General features: G+C 46.7%; 1 protein-coding gene and 1 long non-coding RNA gene across 22 annotated transcripts in view; one reads left to right on the top strand and one right to left on the bottom strand.

The window, feature by feature from the left end:
* Positions 1-2,776: 2,776 nt before the first annotated feature.
* Positions 2,777-7,194, bottom strand: LOC132535438 (uncharacterized). The gene is made up of 2 exons (XR_009547240.1): positions 6,975-7,194; positions 2,777-2,875 (listed from the first exon to the last, which is right to left on the bottom strand). It is a non-coding gene; the product is annotated as an uncharacterized LOC132535438 (long non-coding RNA).
* MARK3 (microtubule affinity regulating kinase 3) overlaps positions 3,653-24,814 on the top strand; it is an 82,552-nt gene continuing 61,390 nt past the window's right edge. For 19 of the 21 annotated variants that reach the window (XR_009547235.1, XR_009547234.1, XM_060181111.1 and 16 more), the window contains exons 1-2: positions 3,653-4,089; positions 18,114-18,305. Coding sequence is in view for 17 of the 21 variants with exons in the window: in XM_060181111.1 (XP_060037094.1) it covers positions 4,039-4,089; positions 18,114-18,305 (243 nt within the window). In the remaining 4 variants the exon portion in view is untranslated. Of the gene's footprint in view, positions 4,090-8,578; positions 8,718-18,113; positions 18,306-24,814 lie in introns of those variants that run through there. The other 2 variants (XM_060181128.1, XM_060181125.1) reach the window with 2 other exon arrangements.

Below are 24,814 nucleotides of genomic sequence, written 5' to 3' on the forward strand. Positions count from 1 at the left end.
TTTTTTTTCCATTTTGTTGCCCTTGTTATTGTTATTATTGCCATTGCTGCTGTTGTTATTGTTGGATAGGACAGAGAGAAATGGAGAGAGGAGAGGAAGACAGAGAGGGGGAGAGATACCTGCAGACCTGCTTCACCACTTGTGCAGCGACTCCCCTGCAGGTGGGGAGCCAGGGGCTCGAACCAGGATCCTTCTGCCGGTCCTTGTGCTTCGTGCCATGTGTGCTTAACCCACTGTGCTACCGCCCGGCCCCAATTCTAGTCTTTATGAAGCCCAGAGGCACCTTGAGATAAGCACAGTTGCTTCATTTCCTACTTCTTGGTATTTGCTGATTCATTTCCAATGTGAGGCTTCTGTACCAGGCAGAAGCCTCATCTCCAGCTACTTCTCTGGCCAGCTGAATATTCTGTATCATTCAAGGCTGAAATCCCTTTGTGGGTTCTCTGGGTATCTTCCCAGCTGACCTGACTCTCCAGTGGGAGGATACAGTGGCACCTCTTGTTCTCTCCCTACCACCCCCTCTGCACTGAGCATACTGGCTGAAGGAACACCTTCTCGCCCATGCTCACCTGGCTAACTCAGCTCACTTTTAAACCGCCCTCCAAGGAAGTAGCTCAGTGGTTAGAGCCTCAGGTCCCAGCTCTGTGACCAACCAACTTTGGTCCTTTGGTTCAGTCCTGTTACCTGTTTAGACATGGCGTCACAAGATGTGGCTGCCTATTTTATTGGGTTTGCCCTTAGGATTAAATGAGGATCGGGGGAGACAGCATAATGGTTATGCAAACAGACGCTCATGCCTAAAGTTCTAGGTTCAATCCCCTGCACCACCATAAGCCAGAGCTGAGCAGTGCTCTGGCTTTTCTCTCTGTGTGTGTCTCTCTCACTGCAAAAATAAAAATAAAAAAATAAAGGATTAAACGAGGAGCAGGTGCAATGTACCCACAAAGCAGAATCTCAGTTGTAGCGCCCGTTTCCTTGCTCATACTGTCCTGGAACCTTGTGCCAACTAGTTGCACCCATGCAGGATTCTTTTTTATTATTTATTTATTTTTTTTTTTTACCACAGCAGTGTTCAGCTCTGGCTTATGGGGGTGCAGGGGATAGAACCTGGGACTTTGGAGCCTCAGGCATGAGAGTCTCTTTGCATAACTATTATGCTATCTACCCTCTGCCCTCTTTTTAAATTTTTTATATTTGTTTATTTTCCCTTATGTTGCCCTTGTTACTTTTATTGTTGTAGTTATTATTATTGTTGTCACTGATGTCATTGTTGTTGGATAGGACAGAGAGAAATGGAGAGAGGAGGGGAAGACAGAGAGGAGGAGAGAAAGACAGACACCCAGACACCTGTAGACCTGCTTCGCCACTTGTGAAGCGACTCCCCTACAGGTGGGGAGCCGGGAGCCGGGTGTTTGAACCCGGATCCTTATGCCATGTGCACTTAACCTGCTGAGCTACCACCCAACTCCCCAGTGAACTCTATCTTGATACACCTTCAATTCATGATTCACCGTGCAACCTGCCAGATAAAGAACCCCAATATAGTCGAATTAACTGGAGCAAGTGAAGACATCTCCCCTGTAAGCCAGCCATCTGGAATTTCCAGTGAAAGCTGCAAAAACAAGGAAAAGCACTTAGATCACAGAGACTGATAAGAGTGGAAAGAAGTGGAGCAGTGATAAAGCATCAGACTCTCAAGCATGAGGTCCTGAGTTCAACCCCTGGCAGCACATGTACCAGAGTGATGTCTGGCTCTTTCTCTCTCCTCCTGTGTTTCTCATTAATAAATAAATAAAATCTTAAAAAAAAAAAAAGAGTGGAAGGAAAAAAACCTACATCTAGGTAGGGTGTTCAGGGAAACTGTTTCCTCCATGGTTTGTCTAAATGTCCCGGGTTCAGTCCCCTGCACCACCATACACCAGAGCTGAATCGTGCTCTAGTTTGAAAAAACAATTATTATTTATATTGTACCAAAGGAAAAGGCTCTGGGTAAGGAGGGGAAATGAAGTAGGGGAAGTAGTTGTGATCCTGGTGCATGATGATGGAAGAGGACTTCAACTGGCTGTGTGCGTGTTCTGTAGGCTCCTGTCACCGGTCAGGGGGAAATGAGAAGCTGCACCCAGCTAGCAATAACTATATTGTCAACCATTAACCCTTCCAGTCAAATGATATAAACTATCTTATTTATTTGCCACTCACTGTGGCCTACTGCCTGCATTCTTTCACCTTTCTGGCAGTTAATTTATTCCTCTTTTCTATCTCTTGATAAAGAGTGAGCAGTGAGATAGGGAGAGGAAGAAAAAAAGAAGAGATGCCTGCAGCACTGCTCCACCACTGTTCTGCCTCCCCCTGCAAGTGGGGACCACCGGAAAGTTGACCCAGGTCCTCTTGCATGTTAATGGGTACACACTGCCAGGTGAGCCACCAGCCAGCCTCCAAGTGTTTTTTTTTTTTTTTTTTAATATTTTATTTATTAATGAGAAAGATAGGAGAGAAAGAACCAGACATCAATCTGGTACAAGAAAGAACCAGACATCAATCTGGTACATGTGCTGCCGGGGATCGAATTCAGGACCTTCTGCTAGAGAGCCCAATGCTTTATCCACTGTGCCACCTCCTGGGCCACTCCTCCAACTATTTTGCTTGTTGACATAAGAGACAGAGTGAGCAAGCCCCAGAGCATCACTCTGGCACATGCAATGATGGGATTTGAACTCAGGATCTCATGCTAAAGCTACACCCCAAGCTGCACCATCATTCCTTTACTTTTTTAAAAAAATATTTCATTTGTTTATTAATGAGAAAGACAGAAAAAAGAGAAAGAACCAGACATCATCACTCTGGTACATGTGCTGCCGGGGATCGAACTTGGGACCTCCTGCTTGAGAGTCCAGTGCTTTATCCACTGCGCCACCTACTGGGCCCCTCCTTTAATTTTTTAATTAATTGTCGGCTAGAGACAGAGTGATTGCGGGGCGGGGGAGGCAGAGAGGCACCTGCAGCCCTGCTTCACCACTTAAGCTTTCCCCTCGCAGGTGGGCAGCAGGGGCTCGAACCCGAGTCCTTGTGCACTGTAGTGTGTGCTTAACCTGATGCACACCGCCTGGGCACTTTGTATTTTATATTGTAACAGATAAATTTACGAGAGGGAGATCCCGAGCGGGCATCGAACTTGCCACCTCCTGACCGGGTCCAAATGCTTCGGCCACCGTGCCACCTCCCGGGCCGTGGGGCTTCCGCTCGGCCCCCCTTCAGTCTCCTCTTCGGGGACGGCCGTCCAGAACTCCGCCTGCTGCCCGGGCTCACACGCCGGGAGCGCGTTAGGGACTCGGAGCTGGAGGGACCGCGCCGAATCTAGCAGGCGGAACCCGCCCGGCCGCAGCCCCGCAGGACCGGTCCAGCCCCGGAGTCGCGTGCGGCGGACGCCGGGGAGCCGCCGCCCACCGCGCTCGCGCAGGCCCAGTCGCCCCTAGCAACAGCAGTCTGGTCGCGCTGATTGGCCGAGCTCATGGAGGCGGTGATCACGTCACTTCCGGCGTCCGGCGGCAGCGGAGGAAGCCGAGCCGCGGCCATCTTGGTCCGTGGGGTTCGGCGGTGCCGGGGAGCGGCGGCGGCGGCGGCGGCGGCGGCGGCGGCGGCCCGCGGGTGGAGGCTGCGGCTGAGAGCGGGCAGGAGTGACGAGAGCCGCCCGGTGACGGCGCCGCCTCCGCAGCCCGCTCCATGGTCGGCACTCACGGCCCGCGGCGGCCTGTCTCGCGCGCCACCTTTCGCACGTCCTCCTCCTCCGCCGCCTCAGGGGCTGCCGGCCGCTCTGTGTGGAGGCCCCGGTGCTGAGGGCCGCGGCGCAACGGGCCGGAGTCGAGCAGGAGGCCGGGGAGGCCAGGGGCGCCGGGCCCGTGGGCCGCCTCGGCGCGGCCGCCGGGTCCCGCCGCGGGAGAATGCGCCCCGGGAGCCGCCGGGGGACGGGGGCCCGGCCCGGCTTCTGAACGGCCGCGGGGGGGACGCCGCCGTCTGGCCGCCCGCGGGCGGGGAAGGAAGATGTCCACGAGGACGCCCCTGCCCACCGTGAACGAGCGCGACACGGAGAACGTGAGTGTCCCCGCGGGGGCCTGTGACAGCCGGGGCGCCGGCGGGCCGCGTGTGCGCGAGGGAGCGCGGGCAGGAAGGGCTTCGCCTCGCCGCTGCCGACGCTCTCAGGTGGCTTCCCGCCCGTGGCGGCTGCGGCGAAGGAAGGAGCCCTCCGTGGGCACGTTCGTGGCCAGCGTCCAGTCGGCGAGCGGGGGCCCGCGCGGCGCGCTCCGGCGGCGGCTCCCAGCCGCGCTCGTGGCCCGGGCCGGGCCGCCGCTTCGGAGAAGCTCCCTTGCGGCGCCCGGTGTTGGTGTTCATGCTTCCCGCGGTGGGTGGGTGGCCGGGGGGCGGGGGGCTGCTGTCGGCCGCCCTCTTAGACGGAGGCTTTTGGAGGGGCGTGCTTGCCGGCCCTGGGTCCGACACAGTGTGGCCCTTGGCGCTCGTCTCTTCTCACCTGCCGGCGCACTTGTCTCTCCCTGAAGTGGATGAGAAAGCCGCGTGAAAGTGAGGAGTGGAAAGTTGGGTCTCCGCCAGGCGATGCGCCCCTTTCTCTTTCTTTTTCTTTGCAAACCTTCAGAGTCAGTTTTTCTTTATTTGTATTGCTGGACAGAGGCAGAAATTGAGAGGGGGGAGGGGAGACTGGCAAGGGGAGAGGCAGAGAGACACCTGCTGCCCTGCTCGGCCACTTGTGAGGCTTTTCCCCCTCCCCCCCCCCCCCCCCCGTTTTTTGTTTTTTCCCCTGGGTGGGAACCAGGGGCTGGAACCCGGGGTTCTTCGCGCACTTGTAACCAGGTGCGCCACCACCCGGCCCCTCTTTAAATTTTTACATCTTTTTAATGACGAGAGAAGTAGGAGGGGGTAAGCGGGAGAGAGGAACACACCTGCAGCCCTGGCCCACCACTAGTGATGTTACCCCTGCAGGTGGGCACCTGGGGCTTGAACCCAGGCCCTTGCACGAGGTGACTCCCGCACTTTAGCAGTTGTACCACCACCAGCCACAACTCGAGAGGGAAGGGAGAGAGACAGACAGACACACCTGCAACAGTGCTTCACTATTTGCAAAGCTTTCCCCTTGCAGGCGGGACCTTGGGGCTTGAACCTGGGTCCTTGTGCGCTGTAGCGTGTGCACTCAGCCAGGTGCGCCGCCACCTGGCCCCTCTTTTTTCTTTCTTGCATTTTTTCCCTTTGGCCTCCAGGGTGATGGTGCCTGCACTATGAATCTGCTGCTCCTGAAGGCCATCTTTTTTTTTTTTTTTTTTTTTTTCCCTCGTTGGACAGGACGGAGAGAAATGGAGAGAGGAGAGGAAGACAGAGAGGGGGAGAGAAAGACAGACACCTGCAGACCCGCTTCACCGCCTGTGAAGCGACTCCCCTGCAGGTGGGGAGCCGGGGGCTTGAACCAGGATTCTTAACGCTGGTCCTTGCGCTTTGTGCCACCTGCGCTTAACCTGTGGCACTACCGTCCGACTCCCTCTTTCTTGGATTTTTTTTAAAAAGTTATTCCCTTTTGTTGCCCTTGTTGTTTTATTGTTGTAATTATTATTATTGTTGTCATTGTTGGATAGGACAGAGAAATGGAGAGAGGAGGGGAAGACAGAGAGGAACAGGGAAAGATAGACACCTGCAGACCTGCTTCACTGCCTGTGGAGGGACTCCCTTGCAGGTGGGGAGCTGGAGGCTCGAACCAGGATCCTTACGCTCATCCTTGCGCATTGCGCCACCTGCGCTTAACCCGCTGCGCTACTGCCCGACTCCCTCATTATTAAGAAAATTACAGAGCAAACCAGAGCATCACTCTATACCAAGGATCAAAACTTGGGGTCTCGTGCCTGTAAGTCCAGTGCTTTACTCATTGCACCACTTTCCAAAGCCCCATTAATTTTATTCTTTCGAAAATAATGGGGGTGGGCAGTGGTAGATAGCCTAATGGTTATGTAAAGAAACTCTCATGCCTGAGACTCCAATGTCCCAGGTTCACTCTTGCACCACCATAAGCCAGAGCTGAGCAGTGCTCTGGTAATAAAGAAAATAAATATATATATAAATAAAAGTAATAAGGGGGTGTGGTCTAGGAGGTGGTGCAGTGGACTCTCAAACAGGAGGTTCTGATTTCAGTCCCCGGCAGCATATGTACCAGAACGATGTCTGGTTCTCTCCTATCTTTTCTCACTAATAATTAATCTTTTTTAAAAAATACTTATTTATTCATTCCCTTTTGCTGCCCTTTTTTTTTATTGTTGTAGTTCTTCTTATTGTTGTTACTGATGTTGTTGGATAGGACAGAGAGGGGGAGAGAAAGATAGACACCTGCAGACTGCTTCACCGCCTGTAAAGTGATTCCCCTACAGGAGGGGAGCCGGGGGCTTGAACCGGGATCTTTCTGTCAGTCCTTGTGCTTTGCGCCACATGCACTTAACCCGCCCGCCTTTTTTTTTTTTTTTTAAGAAAGTTTGAAAAAAATAGTGGATGGGGCACAGGCATAAGCAGTAAGACACACATTACCACGCAAGAGGACACGGATTTGAGTCTTTGGGTGAAGTAGGGGAGGCTTCGGAGTAGTGAAGCAGATCTGCAGGTGTATGTCTCTCTCCCTCTTCTCTCCCCACCCCACTCCCCAGAGTCAGCCCCGGCTTATGATGAGGGGGTGGGGTTTGAGCCTGGGACTCTGGAGCCTCAAGAGTCTTTTTTGCTTACCTATTATGCTATCACCTTCTCTTATCTCCCTTTTTCTTAATTTCTGTCTAACAAAACAAAACAACCCAATTAAGTGTGTGTGTGTATATATATATATATATATTTTTTTTTTTTCTTTTTTAAGATTTTATTTGTTTATGAGAAAGATAGGAAGAGAGAAAGAGAACCAGACATCACTCTGGCACATGCGCTGTCGGGATCAAACTCAGGACCTCATGCTTGAGAGTCCAAAGCTTTATCACTGTGCCACCTCCCGGACCACTATATTTTTAAATCTGAAGTGTGGTGGAGAGACAGCATAATAGTTGTACAGAAAGAGTTTTGTGCATGAGGCTTCAAAGACCCAGGTTCAGTCCCCCAGTCACCATAAACCAGAGCTGAGCAGTGTCTGGCAAAACAACAACAACAAAAAACAAACACGTTTGTAGAACATCATTGCATTAATTCACCACACCTTGTTCTATTTTTTTTTGGCCTCCAGGGTCATTGCTGGGGCTCAGTGCCTGCATCATAAATCCACCGCTCCTGGAGGCCATTTTCCCCCCTTTTGTTGCCCTTGTTGCTGTGGCCTTGTGGTGGTGGTTGTTGATGATGCTCGTTTTTTGGATAGGACAGAGAAATCAGGAGGAGGGGAAGACGGGGAGAGAAAGACAGACACCTGCAGACCTGCTTCACCGCCTGTGAAGCGACTTCCCTGCAGGTGAGGAGCCGGGGGCTCAAACCGGGATCCTTATGCCGGTCCTTGTGCTTCGCACCACCTGCGCTTAACCCGCTGTGCTACCGCCCAACCTCCCCCCTTTTGTTTTTCTTTCTGGTTGTCATTCATCACTCTTAGCCAACATTTTTTCTTTTTTTTAAAAAATATTTATTTGCTTTTTGTTTCCCTTGTTTTTATTGTTGCTGTAGTTATAGTTGTTGATGTCATCGTTGTTGGATAGGACAGAGAAATGGAGAGAGGTGGGAAGACGGGGAGAGAAAGACAGACGCCACCTGTGAAGCGACTCCCCTGCAGGTGGGGAGCCGGGGCTGGAACCGGGATCCTCACGCCAGTTCTTGCGCTTTGTGCCTTTATTTTTTTAAAAAAACTTTATTATTGGTTAGAGACAGAGAAATTGAGGGGAAGGGGAGGCAGAGAGGGAGAGAGACAGAGAGACACTTGCACCCCTGCTTCACCACTCATGAAGCTTTCCCCCTGCAGGTGGGGACCGGGAGCTTGAACCCGGGACCTTGCACACTGTAGTGTGTGTGCTTAACCAGGTGCGCCACCGCCTGGCCCCCTATTTATTTCTTTATGGGAGAACTAGGCACTGCTCTTACATTTTTATGTGGTGTCAAGGTTTGAACTCAGGACCTCAAGTATGCAAGACATTGGCTCTGTTAGTAAAATGTATCTCTGGCACAAGTCATCTTATAATTCAGAAGGACTAGTTAAAACAGCCTTTCCTCGGGGCTGGGTGGTGGTGCACCTAGGTTGAGCGCTCCTGGGTTCAAGCCCTCAGTCCCCACTTGCAGGGAGAAGGCTTCACAAATGGTGAAGCAGTGCTGCAGGTATCTCTGCCTCTCTCCTCTGTATTCCCCTTTCCCTCTATTTCTGGTTGTCTCTATCAAATAAATACAGATTAAAAAAAACCAAAGAACAAAATAGCCTGACCTAAAGAGACTTAGAGACGTGACAGATTGTTCAACTCATCCCCCCTTCCACGCTTTTGTGTACCAGGCTGTTTGTCAAACACGCAGAGGGAGAGCTACTCCACTTACCAATGAACAGAGTATAACTAAAGTAAGACTTTATTTATTTCAATGATTTAATATCAGAGGAAAGGAGAGAGACGGGAACAAGAGCATTGCTCAACTCTGGCATAGGTGAACCACAAGGATTGAACCTGTGAACTCTGGGGCCTCAGGCCTGGAAGTAGGTGCTCTTAATTGCCTGAGCTATCTCTCTGACCTCTAAAGTAAGTCTTTAAATACGTTTTATTATGGAAAATTTAAAACAAGTGGAAAAAAGTATCAGTGGTTCTAGTAAGGGTTGAATTTGGGGTGGGGCAGTGGACTTTTTTTTTTCCTTTTTTTTTTTTTTTAATATTTATTCCCTCTTGTTGCCCTTGTTTTATTGTTGTAGTTATTATTGTTGTTATTGATGTCGTTGCTGTTGGATAGGACAGAGAGAAATGGAGAGAGGAGGGGAAGACAGAGGAAAGACAGACACCTGTAGACCTGCTTCACCTCCAGTGAAACAACTCCTCAGGATCCTTACGCCAATCCTTGGGCTTTGTGCCACCTGAGCTTAACCCACTGCACTACTGCCCGACTCCCTCCTTTTTTTTTTCTTTCTAAATTTTTTATTGGAGGATTAATGGTTTGCAGTAGATAGTAAAATACAATAGTTTGTACATGCATAATATTTCCACATAACAATACAACCCCCACTAGTTCATCCTCTGCCATCATGTTCCAAGACCTGAACCCTCCCCCACACCCCAGAGACTTTTACTTTGGTGCAGTTCACTTTCTTTCTTTTTAAAAACTATTATTTATTCCCTTTTGCTCTTGTTATTACTGATGTCATTATTGTTGGAGAGGACAGAGAGAAATGGAGAGAGGAGGGGGAAGATGGGGGAGAGAAAGACAGACACCTGCAGACCTGCTTCATCACCTTGTGAAGCGACTCCCCTGCAGGTGGGGAGACAGGGGCTCAAACCGGGATTCTTATGCAGGTCCTTGCGCTTCGTGCCACCTGCTCTTAGCATGCTGGGCTACCACCTGACTCCTCACATCTTTCTTTTTAAAAAGATTTTATTTATTTATTAATGGGAAAGATAGGAGAGTAAGGAAAAGAGATAGGAAAGAGAGTAAGAACCAGATAACACTCTGGTACATGTGTTGCTGGAGATTGAACTGAGGACCTCACGCTTGAGTGTCCAACGCTTTATCCACTGTGCCACCTCCCAGACCACGCAGTGGACCTTTCAATGTCTGGAGTCGATGCTGGAGGTCGTCGCTAGTCCTTTCTCACTAGGAATGCTGCTGAACATTCCACAGTTACAGAGGACATACCCAGCTCAAATGTCAGCAGCCCCAGGCTTGCGAAAACCCGATGGAACCCTCAACTCCCGTTTATATGCAACACCAGTCCCCAGACCTGCTCAGCTTTGGCTTGTGGTGGTGCTGGGGGATGGACCTGGGAGCTTTGAACCTCAGGAATAAATATATTTGTTCTCTCTCTTTTTTTTTTAATTTATTTTTTCGATTATTGGATAGAGACAGAAATTGAGAGGGTGAGGGAGTTGAGTGGTAGTGCATCATGTTAAGTGCACATGGCACAAAGTGCGAGGACAATGTAAGGATCCTGGTTCGAGTTTCCGGCTCCCCACTTGTAGGGGGGTCGATTCACAGGCGATAAAGCAGGTCTGCAGGTGTCTGACTTTCTCTCCCCCCTCTGTCTTCCCCTCCTCTCTCCATTTATCTCTGTCCTATAACAATCATCTTCTTCTAGCGTTTGCCCTTCTTCCGTAGCCAGTCAACAGCGTCAGGTTGAGCCTGATGTAAAGTTTCGAGACCTCCTTTGAATCTGGAGAGGTGGCAGTCGTTGACTATGTGGGTCATAGTCTGTCTGGAGCCGCAGGGACAATTCGGGTCGTCTCTGGCTCCCCAGCGATGGAACATAGCGGTGCACCGGCCATGGCCTGTTCCATAGCGATTGAGGAGGGCCCGATCATAACGTGCCAGGTCAAAGCCGGGTTGACGCTTGCAGGGGTCTGTGATGAGGTGTTTGTTCTTGACCTCAGCTGACTGCCAGCTCTGTTTCCAAGAGACTGGAACAGAGAAGTTCAGTGTAGGCGTAAGGGACCAGATTGGGTGACGAGACGTCAAGCGTTGGACAGGGTGGGCGAAGATATCCGCGTATATTGGCAGGTCCGGTCGAGCGTAGACGTGGGAAATGAACTTAGAGGGTGCCGCTTCCCGACGAATATCTGGCGGGGCGATGTTGCTAAGAACTGGCAGCCATGGAACCGGGGTGGAACGGATGGTTCCAGAAATGATCCTCATGGAGGAATATAATTTGGAATCGACCAAGTGGACATGGGGGCTACCATACTGGGGCACAGTATTCTGCAGTGGAATAGCATAATACCGGAGAGGATGATCGTAGTGTGGAAGCGCTCGCGCCCCATGAGGAGCTGGCCAGTCTTGCAATGATGTGATTCCTCGCGCCCACCTTTGCTGCAGTTTTTATGAGATGTTCGTGAAATGACAGAGTGCGATCGAGAGTAACGCCAAGATAGACTGGCTGGGCTTCATGCCGAATTCTCGTACCGCCAAGCTGCACGTTAAGCTCACGCGAGGCCGAGGCATGGTGTAGATGGAAGACAGATGATACCGTTTTTGCAGTGCTAGGGATTAGTCGCCATTTTTTACAGTAATCAGATATCAGAGACATGTCTTTCGTGAGTGTTTCCTCGAGGATGTCGAACTTGGATGCCTGAGTTGCACAGCAGATGTCATCGGCGTAGATGAACTTCCTTGAAGAAGTTTCTGGGAGGTCATTGATGTAAATATTAAATAGCGTAGGAGCCAGAACAGAGCCCTGGGGGAGGCCACTTGAGACAGGTCTCCATCTGCTAGACTTGTCACCCAGATGCACCCGGAATCTTCTGTTTTGGAGAAGAAACGATATAGTGTTGGCCACCCATGGAGGCAGGCATCTTGAGGTCTTGACCAGGAGACCACGGTGCCAGACCGTGTCATAGGCTGCTGTGAGATCAACAAAGACAGCACCCGTCTTTAAATTCTTCTGGATCCATTTTCAATGTAAGTTGAGAGGGCCAGGGCTTGTTCGCAGGTAGATCTTCCTGGGTGGAAACCAGCTTGGGCGGGTGATAGGAATTTCTCTATAAGAGGAGAAATACGTGACAGAAGCATCCTCTCAAGGAGTTTGTAACACACGGAGAGGAGAGAAATCGGTCTATAGCTGGCGGCCAATGACGGACGGCATCAATAACAATAATAATTATAACAATGAAAAGGGGCAACAAAAGGGAAAATAAATATTTTTAAAAAGATAATTAATAAAAAGCAAAGTCAGTACATCATATCACTAAAGCTTTCAGAAGAGAGATTTTTTTTTTTTTTGCCTCCAGGATTATCGCTGGGGTTCAGGCTTCACCAAGAACCCACTGCTCAAGAGTCGGGCAGTGGCGCAGCGGGTTAAGCGCAGGTGGCGCAAAGCGCAGTAACCAGTGGAAGGATCCCGGTTCAATCCCGAGGCTCCCACCTGCAGGGGAGTCTTTTCACAAGTGGTGAAGCAGATCTGCAGGTGTCTTTCTCTCCCCGTCTTCCCCTCTCTCCATTTCTTTCTGTCCTATCCAACAACGATGACATCAGTAACAAGTAATAACTACAACAATAAAACAAGGGCAACAAAAGGGAATAAATGGGAGTTGGGCTGTAGTGCATCGGGTTAAGTGCAGGTGGTGCAGAGCACAAGGGCTGGCTGAAGGATCTGGTTCGAGCCTCTGGCTCCCCACCTGCAGGGGAGTCACTTCACAAGCGATGAAGCAGGTCTGCAAGTGTCTGTCTTTCTCTCCCCCCTCTGTCTTCCCCTCCTCTCCATTTCTCTCTGTTCTATCCAACAACAATGACAAATAGCAATAACAACGATAAACAAGGGCAAATAAATGGAATAAATATTTTGAAAAAAAACCTATCACTGAAAAAAAAATCCACTGCTCCTAGAGGCCATTTTATTTGTTTTTATTTTTTTTTAATTTTATTTATAAAAAGGAAACATTCGGGAGTTGGGTGGTAGCTCAGCAGGTTAAGAGCATGTGGCACGCAGTGCAAGGATTGCCATAAGGATCCCAGTTCGAGCCCCTGGCTCCCCAACTGCAGGGGAGTTGCTTCACAGGTGTTAAAGTAGGTCTGGAGGTCTTTCTCTCCCTGTCTTTTCCTCCTCTCTCCATTTCTCTCTGTCCTATCCAACAATGACATCGATAATAACTACAACAAAACAATAAGGGCAACAAAAGAGAATAAATAAATAAATATTTTTAAAAAACCATAGACACCTGCAGACCTGCTTCACCACCTGTGAAGCGACTCCCCTGTAGGTGGGGAGCCAGGGGCTCAAACCAGGATACTTACATCGGTCCTTGGGCTTCATGCCACGTACGCTTAACCCACTGCGCTACCACCCGACTCTCTTTACATAAAGATTATGCTATCTCCCTTACCATAAATTCTTAATTTTAAATGTCTGGCCAATGTTGAGATATCCTCCTTTGTGTACTTCAAAATAATTGGTTTAAATGAGAATCAGACTAGCTGGATGTGAAACAAAATATTTTTTAAAGAATATACATTCTTTAAAAAAGAAATAAATGAAATATATACTACTGTGACTGAGGAAATAGCCCAGCTATAGAGCACAGGGTGTATATGCCTGAGTCTTTCAGTTTGATCCTGGTGCCACATTTGCCAAAATGTTACTCTGACTTCTCTTTCTCATGAAATTTTCTTTGTATCTCATATAAAAAAAAAAAAAAAACTTTTACAATTTTAAAGGTATTTTTAAATATTTTTATTTATTATTGGATAAAGACAGAGAAATTGATAGAGGGAGAGAGACAGAGAGACACCTGCAGCCCTGCTTCACCACTTGTGAAGCTTTTCCTCTGCAAGTGGGGACCAGGGGCTTGAACCTTGGTCTTTGAGCACTGTAATGTGTGCACTTAACCAGGTGTGCCAACACCTGGCCTCTACAGTTTTTTAAAAGATTTTTGAAGAAGATCTAGTGCCCCACTCTGTCACACGCAGCAACGGGGCCCAAACTGGAAACCTTGTCCTTGAGAGTCTGATGGTTTATCTGCTGCGTGCTCTTAGGCCATTCTTTTAGAACTTTTTTTTTTTTTTTTTTTTAACCAGAGCAGTGTTCAGCTATGGCTTATGGTGGTGTCAGAGATTGAACCTGGGACTTTGGAGTTTCAGGCATAAGAGTCTGTTTGAGGGAGTCGGGCAGTAGCGCAGACGGTTAAGCGCACATGGTGCAAAGTGTAAGGACTGGCGTAAGGATCCCGGTTCGAGCCCTGGCTCCCCACTTGTAGGGGAGTCGCTTCACAGGCAGTGAAGCAGGTCTGCAGGTGTCTATCTTTCTCTCCCCCTCTCTGTCTTCCCCTTCTCTCCATTTCGCTCTGTCCTATCCAACAAGAGCGGCATCAGTAATAACTACAATAATAAAACAACAAGGGCAACAAAAGGGAATAAAATAAATAATAAAAAAGCCTTTTTTAAAAAAAGAGTCTGTTTGCATAACTACTATGCTATCTACCCTCTACTCCTTTTAGAACGCCCCCCCGCCCCTTTTAATACAGTTTATATCAGCATCTTTGTTCATCTCAGCTCTTTAGTTGCCAAATCTCAGGGCAGGGACAGCTCTAGCTTCTTTGTCAGTGATGAACAAGGCATAAAGAAATCTGCATCAGACTTCAAGCTTCACTTTATCCTTTTTATTGATCTTGATGGGTTTGACATCATTCCATCAGCTCTCCACAGAAAGTTCTCGATTTCCTCAACATTGTGAGGTGTGATTAAAAGGACTGTAGGATTGTAGATGCTGTCACAGCGAGTAGCAAGAAACCAGTAAGACAACCCCTTAAAATAAACCACGATACAGTGCACACCTAGGTACCACATCCATGGTCCTGGTCCCCACTTGCAGAGATGTGGTCCACATATATGGTAAAATGTGCACTCCACTCACTGGTTGAGCTACCTCCTGGCCATTAAGGATTACGAACCTTTTGAATACTTTTTAAAAAAAATATTTATTTGTGGTCTGGGATGTGGCACAGTGGATAAAACACTGGATAGTCAACTGTGAGGTCCTGAGTTCAATCCCTGGCAACAAATGTACAAGAGTGATGTCTGGTTCTTTATCTTTCTCATTAATAAATAAATTTTTAAAAGTACTTAAAATATTTATTCCCTTTTGATGCCCTTGTTTTATTGTTGTAGTTATTATATATTTTAAAGATTTTTATTTTATTTATGAGAAAGATAGGAGGAAAGAGAAAGAACCAGACATTAGTCTGGCACATGTACTGCTGGGAATCGAACTCGGGACCTCATGCTTGAGAGTCCAAAGCCTTATCACTGCGCTACTTTCCAGACCACATATTGTTGTAGTTATTGATGTTATTGATGTTGTCATTGTTGGATAGGACAGAGAGAAATGGAGAGAGGAGAGGAAGACAGAGGGGGAGAAAAAGACAGACACCTGCAGACCTGCTTTACCGCTTGTGAAGTGACTCCCTTGCAGGTGGGGAGCCGAGGGCTTGAACTGTTTTAAACTTTCAGATTGAACCTGAAGGAGGAAACAGATCTCCCTGAGAATCACTGAGTTTGAATGTCTTAGACAAGAATTGAAAGAATGTGCAGAGGGAGCTGGGCGGTAGTGCAGCCGGTTAAGCTCACATGGCGCAAAGTGCAGGACTGATATAAGGATCCTGGTTCCCCACCTGCGGGGGTTGGGGAGGGGAGGTTTGCTTCGCAAGTGGTGAAGCAGGTCTGCAGGTCTTCAGGTGTCTATTTTTCTCTCCCCCTCTCTGTCTTCCCCTCCTCTCTTGATTTCTATCTGTTCTATCCAACAACAACAATAGCTATGACAACAATAACAACTAAAAGTGCAACAGCAAGGGCAAGAAAATGGGAAAAATGGCCTCTAGGAGCAGTGGATTCATAGTGCAAGCACCGAGCCCTACCCCCCACCCCCCCAAAGAAAAAAAGAAAGAATATGCTGAACCTCATGCACCTGCCTGTAGGGTGATTACCCTGGTGGAAGTCGGCACTGGGAGCAAAGGACTGACTTTGTTCTTGTTGCAAGAGTTTCCCTACTTTGGGCGTCCTTTTTCATAGAGAGCTAGGGGGCTGGGAGATAGTGCATCCCATGCAACATGACTTTACCATGTGCAAGGGGCTGGAGCCCCGAGAACACCGCATGAGGGCACCACGCACCGGGGACTCTCCCTGCGTGCATAGATGCTGTGCTGTTGCGTGTCTTGCTAATAGGCAGCTGCTTAATGTTGTGTTTTTGTTTTAATACATCAGAAATACTTTATTGTAGTTTAGTTCTCGACTAAGTGATCCAGTGGTTGTGTGGTATATGTTATGGACATTTCATGCGAATTAAAAAATATTTATTTATTCCCTTTTGTTGCCATTGTTTTATTGTTGTAGTTATTATTGATGTTGTTGTTGTTGGATAGGACCAGAGAGAAATGGAGAGAGGAAGGGAAGACGGGGAGAGAAAGATAGACACCTGCAGACCTGCTTCACCTCCTGGGAAGCGACTCCCCTGCAGGTGGGGAGCCGGGAGCTCGAACCGGGATCCATAGGCCGGTCCTTACACTTAGCGCCACCTGCGCTTAACCGGCTGCGCTACCACCTGACACACACCCCCCCTTTTTTTTAAAAAGCCAGAGCACTGCTCAGCTCTGGTTTATGGTGGTGCAGGGGACTGAACCTAGGACTTCTACCCCATGAAATTTTGTATTGGCGGAATTTCATTTGGAATTTGAGAACTTTGTACCTACACGTTTTAATTTCTGTTATATATTCTAAAGTATATATTGTTTAAAATTTCTATATTTTAGAAAACCTATATGAATGTACTTTTTAAAATAATTTCATTTATTTATTCATGAAGATAGGAGGAGAGAGAGAGAATTAACCAGACATCGCTCTGGTACATGTGCTGCCGGGAATCGAACACAGGACCTCATGCTTGAGAGTCAAAGGCTTTATCCACTGCACTACCTCCCGGACCACATGAATGCACTTTTTTCAATTACCTTTTGTTGCTCTTGTTTTACTGTTGTAGTTGTTGTTATTGATGTCGTTGTTGGATAGGACAGAGAGAAATGGAGAGAGGAGGGGAAGGCAGAGGGGGAGAGAAAGGTAGACACCTGCAGACCTGCTACTCTGCGTGTGGTCCTTGTGCTTTGTGCCACATATGCTTAACTTGCTGTGCTACTGCCTGACTCCCAGCTTCTCCCTTCTGTGTTCTATCCTGACGGAATCACTGGCTCCCTTTTAGCTTGTTTATTCTTTTTTTTTTTTTTTTTTAACCTCCAGGATTATTGCTGGGGCTCAGTACCTGCACTACGAATCCACTGCTCCTGGAGGCCATTTTTCCCATTTTGTTGCCCCTGTTGTTACTCTTGTTGTCATTATTATTATTGCTGTCGTTGTTGGATAGGACAGAGAAATGGTGAAAGGAGGGGAGACAGAGAGGGAGAAAGACAGACACCTGTAGACCTGCTTCACTGCTTGTGAAGCAACCCCCCTGCAGTTGGGGAGTCAGGCTCAAATTGGGATCCTTGCGCTTCACGCTATGTGTGCTTAACCCGGTGTGTTACTGCCCAACCCATTTATTTATTTATTTATTTATTTATTTACCTATCTTATCTATCTATCTATCATGTAGTATCAGGAAATGAACTTCAGTACTGCTGAATGACCTCCAGGGCCCAATTTATTTATTTATTTTTTATTGAGATGAGAGAGAGAGAAGACATACCACAGCACTACTTCATCAAGTGTACAGTTCTAATACTGGCCATGGTGCTACCATGCAGTGCAGGGGCTTAAACCCAGGGCCTCAAGCATGGGAAGATGTTTGCTTTACCTATTTCCCAGAACTTCTGTGACTTTTTTTTTTTTTAGCTTCATAGAACATACACGTTTTAAATTTATTGAGGGAATGCCACCTATATAATTGTAATCATAGGGGTATAGTTTCACATCTCCCTAAGATGGCTGTCAGCACACCTAGCCCTCCACCCACCTTTATGGAACTAATTAAGTCTAGGCAAGAAGTATCAAGGGCTACACAGTCTGTTTCTTTAAACATACATATTATTTTTAATTGTCAGCAGCACACTGTGAACAAAATGAGAAATCTAGGTTCTCTTTGAATTCTTACTGACTAGCATTGTGACCATGAATTAATCATAAAAGAACTGTCCTTGTCTGGTGAGTCATAATGATTGATAGCTGTTCTACCTGCTTCACAGGTGTGGTAGGATAAAGACTATATCACAGAATTCCTTATGACCTTGAGGAGTCCTGAGACAACTGTTTTCTATTGTAGCCATAGAGAGAAAGTGTCTTTCTGCACATTTAAACTCTTAACACCCCCCCCCCCATACATTTCATATGTGGGCAAATTCCTTTTAAAGTGTCAGGATTAAAATTAAATTAGTAATTTTTGTTTCTTCCAGGAGAGGGTCTTAAAAGTTGGCAGGTACTGTGTATTCTCTCACTTCCTTGCCTTTGTGTATGCTATGTTGCAGCACACGTCACATGGAGAGGGGAGGCAAGAAGTCACTTCTCGCTCTGGGCGCTCTGGGGCTCGGTGTAGAAACTCCATAGCTTCTTGCGCAGAGGAGCAGCCTCACATCGGAAACTACAGACTGTTGAAGACAATCGGCAAAGGGAACTTTGCAAAAGTTAAACTGGCAAGACATATCCTGACTGGCCGAGAGGTAAGTGCATTTAGTTAACTTTAGTTCTGACATTTGCCCTGTTACTTCACATGAGGAAGTGAATATATTTGGACTTAGTTCTAAGCTAATTGAACGTTTTTTTAAAACGTTACACTGTTGGAAGTACCTGATCTAACTAGTACCTGATCTGAGGGGAAATGCTTCCAGTTTTTCACCATTGAGTATGATGTTGGCTGTAGGTTTGCTATATATAGACTCCACTATCTTCAGGAATTTTCCATCTATTCCCATTTTTTGTAGTGTTTTGATCATAAAGGGATGTTGTATTTTGTCAAAGGCTTTCTCTGCATCTATTGATATGACCATGTGGTTTTGGGTCTTGCTTTTGTTGATGTGGTGGATCACATTGATTGATTTACGTATATTAAACCAACCTTGCATGCCTGGGATAAACCCCACTTGGTCATGATGAACAATCTTTTTGATATACTGCTGTATCCGGTTGGCTAGAATTTTGTTCAATATTTTCGCATCTATGTTCATCAGAGATATTGGTCTGTAGTTTTCTTTTTTGGTTGTATCCCTGTCTGCTTTTGGTATCAGAGTGATGTTAGCTTCATAGAAGCTGGCAGGGAGTATTCCAGTGTCTTCAATCTTCTGGAAGACTTTTAAAAGTAGAGGTATTCTTCTTTGAAGGTTTTGTAGAATTCATTTGTAAAACCATCTGGTCCAGGACTTTTATTTTTGGGGAGATTTTTGATAACTGTTTCAATTTCATTAGCTGTGATGGGCCTGTTCATGTTATCCACTTCCTCTTTACTTAGTTTTGGAAGTTGGTAGGTATCTAGGAAATTGTCCATTTCTTCCAGGTTCTCTAGCTTGGTGGCATATAGTTGTACATTTTGTTCTTTGTCAATAATAAATACCTGCCACCACATTAAAAAAGGTTTTGGAGGGACCACAAGACAGCTTACGTGGGAAGGTCCCTCCCTGGTTTTCATGTGCACCACCACCCCCCCCCAAGGTGCTAGGCAGCTCTCCCTGAAATAGGGGATACTTTCCCGTTCTGTTTCTCTCAGTCTGGAGGAGAAACAAAACAAAGTCCAACAGTAGTGAAGAGTATAAAGCTCCAGTAGTGACAAAACAGTTGTTGTTTTTTTTTTTCTAACTTCATGTGTAAGCTCATGACACTTCTGTATCAAATGTTGTCTGTTTTAGTGGATTTTTTTAAAAAAAAATTTTTTTAAATTATTTTTATTTACTGGATAGAGATAGCCAGAACTTGAGAGGGAAGAGGTAAGTGAGAGAGGGGGTGGGGGTAGATCACATAATGTTTATGCAAACAAACTCTCATGCCTGAGGCCCCAGAAGTCCCAGGTTCAATCCCTGAACCATCATAAGCCAGAGCTAACTAGTGCTCTGGTTAAAAAAAAAGTGAGAGTGAGAGAAACACCTGAGATACTGCTTTTCTGCCTGGTTTGAATCTGGGTCCTTGCGCATTTTTTTTTCTTTAAAAAAAATTTTAATTAGTGACTTAATAATGACTAACAAGATCGTAAGGTAACAGAACAGGTACAATTCCACACAGTCCCCACTACCAGAATTCGTGTCCCATCCCCTTCATTAGTAGCTTCCCTGTTTTTTTTTTTTTTTTTTTTTAGATTAAAAAAAAATTATTTATTCCCTTTTGTTGCCCTTCTTGGGTCCTTGCGCATTGTAACGTGCACTCAACCAGGTGTGCCACCACCCAGCCCTGTGGATTTATCTTCACCTTTCTTTACTGCCTTATGTGCTTCTCTGTTTATGATGGGTTATTGCACAGGAAGGCACATGTTTTCCTTACTTTTGTGATAGTGGCTTCCGGCTCTGTATCTATATTCTATATTTATTAAAAGTACATCATTCGGGAGTTGGGTGGTAGTGCAGTGGGTTAAGTGCAGGTGGCGCAAAGCGCAAGAATTGGCAGAAGGATCCCAGTTCAAGCCCCCGCTCCGCACCTGCAGGGGAGTTGCTTTACAGGCGGTGAAGCAGGTCTACAGGTGTCTTTTTTTTTTTTTAATTTATTTCTTTATTGGGGAATTAATGTTTTACATTCAAAAGTAAATATAATAGTTTCTACATGCATAACATTCCCCAATTTCCCATTTAACAATACAACCCCCACTATGTCATTTATCATCCTTCATGGACCTGTATTCTCCCCACCCACCCACCCCAGAGTCTTTTACTTTGGTGCGATAACAGGTGTCTTATCTTTCTTTCCCCCTCTCTGTCTTCCCCTTCTCTCTCCATTTCTCTCTGTCCTATCCTAGGACATCGATAACAACAACTACAACAATAAAAAATACAAGGGCAACAAAAAGGAAACAAATATTTTTTAAAAAGCACATAATTTAAACCAGTAAATTAACAGCCTCCTCAAACTCTGTAATACAGAACCTCTTTCACATTTGATATCCCCTCTGCTTGAAGTGTATTTCAGCTTTTTTGGTCCCAATTGCTGCTTTTTTTTTTTCTTTCTTTTTCTCATTAATAATGCACAGCTGAGCTGTGGTGATATTGGGGATTGAACCTGGGACTCCCCCCCCCCCCCCAGGGTTATCGCTTGGCTTGGTGCCTGCACTATAAATCTACCGCTCCTGGAGGCCATTTTTCCCTTTTTGTTGCCCTTGTTATTGCGCTTGTTGTTATTATCATAGCTGTTGTTGTTTGATAGGACAGAGAGAAATGGAGAGAGGAGGGGAAGACAGACAGGGAGAGAAAGAGAGACACCTACAGACCTGCTTCACTTGCGAAGTGACCTCTCTGCAGGTGGGGAGCTGGGGGCTTGGATTGGAATCCTCACCTTGGCCCTTGCGCTTTGCACCATGTGTGTTTAACCCTTGGTGCTACCGCCCAGATCCCTAAACCTAGGACTTTGGAATCTCAGGTATGACTGTCTCTTTGGTTAACCTTTATGCCATCTCCACCACCCTCCCAATTGCTTCTTTAAGAGGTTGTTGCTGATACATTCTTACTAATGTTTCTATCTTTTCCTAGTGGGGTAGGACTTTGGAGAGGTGAGGTTCTGGGACACATGGTGAAGTTGTCTGCCCAGGGAAGTCAGGATGGACTCCTGATTATGGTAGCATCTGGTGTCTGAAAGGCGGTAAGCTATAAAGCAGGATCAGTGTTTAATAAACAGGAACCAAAAAGTAGGAATAGAGCAGAAGATAATAGGGATTTTAGGTTGGAAAGAAGCTAGGAAGTCTATTTTAGGTATGTTCCTACAGGACTATGACTAGTAATTTTTGCTTGAGCTTGATAGTTAACATGGAGGTGGACTAAAAATATTGTCTGGGAAGATGGTATCAGAGGTGAGAATTAGGCTAGAAAGCTGGATTAGTGCAAAGAGTAACTCCCAAACTTGAAGAAAGTATATAAATACAATTAACTGTTTACTCCACTATCTGGACCAGGATATATATATATATAAAATCCTCCCCCCCAACATTTTAACATAGGAGCCAGTGAAGCCTCTGCATCCCTGTCAGTCTGAGCTCTCAGTCTATGGTCAAAGCTGGGAACATTCTAGGCTGCACTCATTTCGGGACTAGTTTTCCTCAAGTGGCAGAGTAGGGTGACCCAGCCCTCCTCTGGAGAGTGAAATAATCCCTACCATTGCTGCTTTATAGTTGAGACAAGGCCCTGAAGAGGCTCACAAAAGGATTTATGATGACGTTCCTGATGGCAGTGACCAGTGATGGTGGAGAGAGCGATCTATTAGAAGTGTTAACCCATCATATCTATGTGGGAAGCCGAAGACTCCCTGACAAGGGCCCCAGATGATGGGATGACCTGGTATTGACAGGCGAGGCCATCATCAATTCTCTTGTCCATATCCAGCTTTCGTAGTCCTTCCTTGACCTGATGAGCTTAAACTTTTCCCCAGTTGTTAGTGATGAGTGTCACATTAAAATATCTAGGAATAAACCTAGCAAAAGAAGTGAAAGACTTGGGAGTCAGGTGGTAGCGCAGCAGGTTAAGCGCATGTGGCACAAAGCGCAAGGACTGGAGGATCCCGGTTCAAGCCCTCGGCTCCCCAGCTGCGGGGGAGTCACTTCACAGGCGGTGAAGCAGGTCTGCAGGTGTCTGTCTTTCTCTCCCCCTCTCTGTCTTCCCCTCCTCTCTCCATTTCTCTCTCTGTCCTATCCAGCAACGACGACAACAGTAATAAAAGAAACAAGGGCAACAAAAGGGAAAATAAATAAATAAATCATATTAAAAAAAATAAACGAAAGACTTGTACAATGAAAACTATGAGTCACTGTGGGGAAATAGAAAAAGATACAAAGAACTGGAAAGAGATTCCATGTTCGTGGTCTGAGAGGTGGCACAGTGATAAAGCCTTGGACTCTCAAGCATGAGGTCACGAGTTCGAACCCTGGCAGCACATGTGCCAGAGTGATGTCTGGTTCTTTCTCTCTCCTCCTATCTTTCTCATAAATAAATAAAATCTTTTTTTAAAAGAAGATATTCCATGTTCATGGATTGGAAGAAATTGCGTCATCAAAATGAGGTGTTTTTTTTTTTTTTTTAATTAATTAATTTTTTTGCCTCCCGAGTTATTGCTGGGGCTCAGTGCCTGCACCATGAATCCACGGCTCCTGGAGGCCATTTTCCCCCCTTTTGTTGCCCTTGTTGTTATAGCCTTGTTGTGTTTATTGTTGTTGATGTCGTTCATTGTTGGATAGGACAGAGAGAAATGGAGAGAGGAGGGGAAGACGGGGAGAGAAAGACAGATAACCTGCAGACCTGCTTCACCGCTTGTGAAGCGACTCCCCCGCAGCAGCTGGGGAGCCCGGGGCTGGAACCGGGATCTTTATGCCGGTCCTTGTGCGCTTTGCGCCACGTGCACTTAACCCGCTGTGCTACCGCCTGATCCCCCCCCTTTTTTTCTAAATTTTTTTTATTATCTTTATTTATTGGATAGAGACAGTCAGAAATCATAGGGTAGGGGGAGATAGAGAGGGAGAGAGACAGAGAGACACCTGCAGCCCTGCTTCACCACTTGCAAAGCTTTCCCCCTGCAGGTGGGGACTGGGGGCTCAAAACTGTGTCCTTGTGCATTGTAACGTGTGCTCAACTAGGTGCACCACCACCTGGTCCCCCATTTTTAAAGAGGGAGACAGAAGGGACACCACAGCACTTCCCCACTGCTTGTGAAGTTTCCCCTATGAAGGCGTTCCCATGTTGGTCACCGCCTGAGCCTGGCCCCTCGCATGTTGTAAAGTGTGCACTCTGCTGGGCGAACCATCTCCTGGCCCCTACTATGTCCTTTTAAAAGACTTGACATTTTTTTCCTACTAGTTACTAGGGAACAAACCCAAAGGTGTGCTCCTTCACCAAGTCACCCCATCCTGAATTTTCTGTTGCATTGAAGTGCATTGGAGAGGAGAGAGTGGGAGAAGAGAAACCCCAAGGCATCATACCCCATACGTGTAACTCCACCGTCTGACTTTGGTACTCTGGTGTGGCGCTGGGGATCAAACCCAGGGCTCACGCACGAAAGACGTGCTCCTTACCCACTGAGGCACCTCCATAGCCCTTCTGGATCTTTCTTGTTTGCTCTTTTTCTTTTATTGCTTGTGGATGTTTGACTCCTGTCAGGAGCAGAATGCTAAGAGTCTTTTGGCCAGTGGTGAATTGACAGTAAGGGGGAAGGTGAGGACTTTTCTCCAGTGCGCATTTGCTGTGGGTTTGTTGAACCTTTCTGTTGCAGGAATGTCAGAGGGAAGCCCTTATTTTTATGTATGAGCTCTTTTTATCTGATTGTAATTTTCCACTTTGCTTCTGGCATTAGGGTGACTAAGTGGAATTTCACAGAACTTGACATAAGAAGTGGCTGAACTTTTTCCTTTGCCTAGTAACTACCTTGACTTTTGCTGTGTATGTGTGTTGTCCTAACCTTGAGGATTAGTGGGTGGTTTTCACTCCATTTTCTTTCTGAGACACCTTAATTAGCAGTGCCCCCCTGTTGCTTCCATTGGTGACCTACAGGCTCTGTCCCTAGGTCAAGGTTATTTTGGTGGTTGAGTTCTCTTAGCAGGGAGTAGGAAGGAAGGAAGGGAGCTAGGAATTTCCTATACACACTTCATTGCCACACATCAACACGTTATACCTAATGATAGCATTTATGCCGAGGAAACATGATTTTGATGAAATGATTTCCTTCTATAGTTTAATTGAATGCAACATAGTTTTTTGTTCTCTACTTTATTTGATAGGACAGGGAGAAATTGAGAGGAAAGGAGAGAGAAAGACACATGCAGATCTGCTTCATTGCTCATGAAGTGTCTTCCCTGCAGATGTGGGGCTGGGTCTTGAACTGGTTAAGCACACTTAACTACCTTGCTCAAGGAGTAAAGTAGTTCTGCAGATCTCGGTCTCTCTCTCTCTGTCTGTCTGTCTGTCTGTCTGTCTGTCTGTCTCTGTCTCTGTATCTCCTTTGCCCTCTCAAATTTCTCTGTCTTGTCAAAAACAAGAAGGGGAAAAAAAAAAAAAAGCGC

Source organism: Erinaceus europaeus, chromosome 22 (genome assembly GCF_950295315.1).
Source record: "Erinaceus europaeus chromosome 22, mEriEur2.1, whole genome shotgun sequence".
NCBI classification, from domain to species: Eukaryota; Metazoa; Chordata; class Mammalia; order Eulipotyphla; family Erinaceidae; genus Erinaceus; species Erinaceus europaeus.